Source organism: Urtica dioica, chromosome 1 (genome assembly GCF_054948205.1).
Source record: "Urtica dioica subsp. dioica isolate 48M chromosome 1, U.dioica_male_clone48M_v1_H2, whole genome shotgun sequence".
Taxonomy (NCBI): Eukaryota; Viridiplantae; Streptophyta; class Magnoliopsida; order Rosales; family Urticaceae; genus Urtica; species Urtica dioica.
Genome location: NC_142756.1, coordinates 18,497,279 through 18,503,163, shown reverse-complemented (window position 1 = coordinate 18,503,163; position 5,885 = coordinate 18,497,279). Strand labels below are relative to the sequence as shown.

The 5,885-nt window shown below is 38.0% G+C and overlaps 1 protein-coding gene across 1 annotated transcript; it reads left to right on the top strand.

Moving 5' to 3' along the window:
• Positions 1–1,461: 1,461 nt before the first annotated feature.
• ICL (isocitrate lyase) lies at positions 1,462–5,436 on the top strand. The gene is made up of 6 exons (XM_089614746.1): positions 1,462–1,931; positions 2,083–2,451; positions 3,247–3,536; positions 3,615–4,073; positions 4,510–5,006; positions 5,106–5,436. The coding sequence occupies exons 1-6, from the start codon at positions 1,902–1,904 to the stop codon at positions 5,198–5,200; spliced, it is 1,740 nt and encodes a 579-aa protein (XP_089470872.1). The 5' UTR covers positions 1,462–1,901; the 3' UTR covers positions 5,201–5,436.
• Positions 5,437–5,885: the final 449 nt, after the last annotated feature.

Here is a 5,885-nt window from a genome sequence, read left to right as displayed (position 1 = left end):
AGAAAATAAAATTTGTAGTAATGCGTTAAGCAATAGAAGACACAAAATTGCCTATCTGAAGTGTCATTTCCAATAAGAAATAGAAGATCCCTTATTGGAAATGGAATTTTCAATACATGTCTATTACCAGGATGAGCCAAAAATATAATATTAGGATAAAAATTGATTTATTTTCAATTTGAAAATAAAATTTAATTTTTAATATATATATTAGCGTATTGCGAATGCAATTTAGATGTGACATACAATAATTTATACTAAAGATAAACTTAGTTTATTTAGCTTTGGGGTTCTGGTCGCTTTGATATTATACCATACGTAAGTGTGTACTTTTGTATTGGTTTATATCGATGTTACTATTTCGTGTCATCTGGAATCTCTATTATACGTTTTGGGTTTTTATTTAATATTTACACACATATTAAAACGATGGATCTTCTTCATGCATGTAAGGTGTAATTTGGTATCATTGGCGATTGATTATTTGATCCTTGTAATTAAGGCTAACGTAAAAATTTATAATATAACAAATATAGATATATCATTATTGTAACAAGATTTTTGTTACACAACTAAATCTCCCCGGCGCCGCCCACGGTTTTTTAAAACAAGATTTTTGTTACACAACTAAAAGGACTTTAATAGAAGAATGATCAAAGATTATAAGATAAATAAATAAATTGAGGTGATGTGATAGGATGAAAAGAAAGTTGCGTATACATGAAGAAAATCAAGGAGTGAGGATAGGATCGTCAACTAGGAGTTTGGGATCGGGATATATATACAATAGAACACATAGGCTTATCTTCCTCGGGGCACTAAATTTCAAACTCTTTGTTGTAACCGCTTTCAGTCGTCACGTATTCAGCCAACGACAAATAATAATAAAAACATTAATTAAAATATAACAGAAAAATATATTGAATTCCCTTTGAAGAACGAAAACAAAAATGACGTCTCTCAGTCCATCTGTAAGTAATAATTTGGATAAACTTCCAACTTTGCGCGACTCGCTTAAGTAGAATTCAGGATTCGACACATATAGCGTGCCTTTGGGCTTTTGGTACGTGGCATGTTCATGTAATGCCACGTGGAATCACACGAAATGAAGCAAGCAAAATACTCAACCAAGCTTGCCACGTGTCTTAGTAAAATACAATGTACTTGTGTTATTCAGTGTAACTAGCTTCGTATCCGTGGATATACACAACTGAAAATTAATTAACGTCCGTTTTTTTGCTTCTTCTTGAATCTGAGCTCATTTCTTTTTTGTTTCGTTATATAATATGGACTTATACCAGACTGAAAGCTGATCCTCCACTTTTATGTCAGTGTAATTGCACAATGCAGCTATATTCAAAGACCAACAATTATCACGTTATGATTCGTAGTAATTATAAAAGCACAAGTGCATTTAAATTTCATGCAAGAAAAATAACAAGATTGAGAAGTGAGAACGGGTTAAGGTATTAAAATAACGAAAGCAATGACGTCTTTGAAAAAAATGGAACAGGATATATACAATACAAGCATGGCCAAACAACACAGGATAGTTGGAGAATTGCCACCACCTTATTACGTGCCTGCAATTTGCACCTCCCACCCACACTAATATCATTAATCCTTATCATGCCAAAAAAAAAAAAAAAAAATAGATACGTCAATTATTTTATTACATTTTCAATCTCTTTATCTTGGGTTTTGTTTCATTCTTTCTTATCCAAGGGGGAGTTACCCATTTCGTCGCCTTTTATAAATTGAGGGCCTTGGGAGATCTCTTATTCAATATTCTCTTAGCTATTCTTTCAAATTAGACTAGACACAAAAAAAAAAAAAAAAAAAAAAACAAAACAAAACCAAAAACCTTTTCATATTTGTCACTAAACTACGTCTTCCAAGCCATGTCTGCATCTTTCTCTGTTCCCTCAATGGTAATTAACGACATTCTTGTTTCTCTTTCATTATACTTGATTGTAAGCATAGTAGTTGTGCAGTATATCATTTTTTAATTATTTTGTAATGTCCTCTTATAAGCATAGTTATATATAATTGAAGTATATGAGACAAATAATGAAAATTCAGATAATGGAAGAGGAAGGGAGGTTCGAGGCGGAGGTGGCGGAAGTGGCGGAGTGGTGGAAGACGGAGAGGTTCAGGATGACTCGGCGGCCGTACTCGGCCCGTGACGTGGTGTCGCTGCGGGGGACGCTGCGACAGAGCTACGCGTCGGACACGGCGGCGAAGAAGCTGTGGCGGACTCTGAAGGGGCACCAGGCGGCGGGGACGGCGTCGAGGACGTTCGGGGCGCTGGATCCGGTGCAGGTGGCCATGATGGCCAAGCACTTGGACTCCATCTATGTCTCCGGTTGGCAGTGCTCCTCCACCCACACCTCCACCAACGAGCCCGGCCCTGACTTGGCCGACTACCCCTACGACACCGTCCCCAACAAGGTTAACTACTTTACCATCTCTTACCCCTTTTTTTAATATATACATCTTTAACAAATCAAATATAACAAGTAACAATAGTAATTGTAACGATATTAATCGTTATATATATATATATATATATATATATATATATATATATATATATATATATATATATATCTAGTAGCGATTATATAACTTTATTTTCATGAATACCATCTTATTATATTTTGGGTTCGATAGCTGATTAGTCACGTGTACAAACTTAAATTTTGACAGATATTTTATTTATTTTGTAAAATAGTCATTAACATAAATTAACGATAGAAATTAACAGAAGTAACTTTGTCACATTAATTAGATCTAGCGATTATATTTGAAATATATTAAAAGTTAAATAGCAATGTTAACGACCGTTATATTTTTCTTATATTTTTATTATTATTATTGTTTATTGTTTTAATTTATATTTGGTTGTGTAGGAAGGGCAAAATTGTCAAGAATAGGAATTAAACCGGCAATTTAAAGATTTGTAGAGCTAGCCGGTATTTATGGAATTCCGATCTCCAAAATTCAAAATCAGTATACATGTCATTTTTCATGTTATATTCCATCGCCATAAATTTAGTGTCTACATAAATCTAGTTTACATTCCATTCAGGCTCAAATAGAACACTAGTTAATTCACTCAGCTCAGTGATATTAATTCATATGATTAGATTAATAAAATTAACTCGACAATTTCAATTTCATAATTATTAGAAAGGAACACCTAATTAATGTATGTTTTTTTTTTTTTTTTCTTATTTGCAACAGGTTGAGCACCTATTCATGGCTCAGCAGTACCATGATAGGAAACAGAGGGAGGCTCGGATGAGCATGTCCCGTGAAGAGCGAGCGAGGACGCCTTACGTGGACTATTTGAAGCCCATCATTGCCGACGGAGACACCGGTTTTGGCGGCGCAACCGCCACCGTCAAGCTCTGCAAGCTCTTCGTTGAGCGTGGTGCCGCTGGGGTTCATATCGAGGACCAATCCTCTGTCACCAAGAAGTGTGGTCACATGGCCGGCAAAGTCCTCGTCGCTATCAGCGAGCACATCAACAGGTACGTATTCTAAGTCTGATTATTATTTTGCTATTATGCTTTGAATATATAGTATCCTAAAATGTCACATTGAGATAGGTTGGTGGCGGCGAGGCTGCAATTCGACGTGATGGGAGTGGAGACGGTGCTGGTGGCTCGTACGGACGCGGAGGCAGCGACGCTGATCCAGACAAACATCGACGCCCGAGACCACATGTTCATCCTTGGGGCCACGAACCCTTCGCTGAAAGGCACGTCCCTCGCGGGACTCCTCTCTGAGGCCACGGCCGCGGGGAAGAACGGGCCCCACCTCCAGTCCATCGAGGACAACTGGATCTCCTCCGCGGCCCTCAAGACCTTCCCCGACCACGTCGCCGACCTCATCAAGAACTCCAACTCCCTCTCCGACAACGAGAAGCGCTGGAAGCTCCAGGAATGGTCCAACGCCACCAACTTCCGGAACGGCCTCTCCATCGATCAGGCGCGCCAGGCCGCGATGAAGTTGACTGGATTGAGTGAAGCCCAGCTCTTCTGGGATTGGGACTCTCCTCGCACCAGGTACCATGCTTCCGTTATTATTATTTTGAACCGTTTATGGTCTCAAACGGTTCGGTCTAGTGAAGTTCTATAAATTATTATTTTTTTGGATATTTAATTCAATAGTTTAAGCTCTTGAACCTATTAAGTTTGAGATATATAAACCTATGAATTATTTGCATGTTTATGTTAACACTTAAGGTAATTTGTTAGTTTCAATATATTTTCTAGCTGAATTTATAACAAATTTAAAAATTATAATATGAACTTCTGTAATATGATCAAACTACATTAAATATTAGCTACAATACGATTGACAAGTTTCTTGTGACTTGGTTATAATCTTGTTGATGTATATAATTTTTTTTTAATTTGGTCCACCACGGGTCCAATTTTTTTTTTAATTAAGGCTACTAATGATGAGAAAACTAATTCTATGTATTTAAAAATGACTCAGGGAAGGGTTCTACCGCTTCCGCGGCTGCGTGGATGCCGCGATCGTCCGCGGATGGGCGTTCGCCAACCACGCGGACCTCATCTGGATGGAGACCGCGAAGCCAGACTTCGCAGAGTGCGCTCACTTCGCGGACGGGGTCAAATCCGTCCACCCGGAAATAATGCTGGCCTACAACCTCTCGCCCTCGTTCAACTGGGACGCCTCGGGGATGAACGACGTTCAGATGACCGAGTTCATCCCAAGGATCGCGAAGCTCGGCTACGTGTGGCAGTTCATCACGCTCGCGGGCTTCCACGCGGACGCTCTCGTCACCGACACCTTCGCGAAGGACTACGCGAAGAGAGGCATGCTCGCCTACGTGGAGCGCATCCAGAGGGAGGAGAGGAGCAACGGGGTCGACACGCTGGCCCACCAGAAGTGGTCCGGCGCCAATTACTACGACAAGTACTTGAAGACCGTCCAGGGCGGGATCTCTTCCACCGCCGCCATGGGCAAAGGCAAGTCATTTAAACTCACGGATTGATTTTGAGATATAGAACCTCGTGAATAATAATATTAAGTCTATTTATTATTCACGTTTCTTTTTGTGTGTATAGGTGTGACTGAAGAGCAGTTCAAGGATAGTTGGACGAGGCCGGGGGCCACGGACATGGGCGATGCGAGCCTCGTGGTTGCCAAGTCTAGAATGTGATGAGAGAGCTCTTTGTGTCGTGGGGTTTGGAGTTTGGAATAATAAAATCATTCTTATTATCTGCAAATTGTTGTATTTTTTTTTTCTTGTTTCGTACTTCTTTTTGGCGCTCTCTCTATTTTTGTAGAGAGCAACAGTGGTTCTTGATTGTGTTTTGTTTGGTTGTAACTTGTAGTTGCGGTTTTAATCCAAGAGAAATAATGTTTTACTACTAAATAATCCCCCTGAGATTAAAATTGAATGCCGCTCCATGATCCATATTCATGTTTGTCATTTTTATTAGGTAATTACAAAGATTAATTTTTTTAGCCTATTGTTTTTAGGGTTATGTAGCTAAATAACTAATTAAAATTATGAATTTATAAAATAGTCAAAGTTTGTCTCAATTTAGTGAAATAGCTAAAATGTGTATTAATCTGGTTTCAAATTTTTTTATTCCTTTTTAAGTGATAAATTATTTATAATAATCGTCATATGTTATAATTTTTACTGTAAAAAGAATTTTGAAAATGTAAATTTAGTTACGTTACTAAATAGCTATGTTTCTAATCAAATGTAAATTTTGAAAACGTACTTAATTTTGAAATTTTGATCAATAAGTTTCAAATGATTATTTTATATAATGGGATCAGTTTTTTTTTTTTTTTTTTTTTTTTTTGACGTTGCATCTGAAGTAGTAGATAGA

Coding starts and splice junctions, on each gene's coding strand:
- ICL (XM_089614746.1), top strand. CDS start 1,902: ATGTCTGCATCTTTCTCTGTTCCCTCAATG. Junction 2,452..3,246: donor ACGACACCGTCCCCAACAAG/GTTAACTACTTT, acceptor TATTTGCAACAG/GTTGAGCACCTATTCATGGC. Junction 5,007..5,105: donor CACCGCCGCCATGGGCAAAG/GCAAGTCATTTA, acceptor TTGTGTGTATAG/GTGTGACTGAAGAGCAGTTC.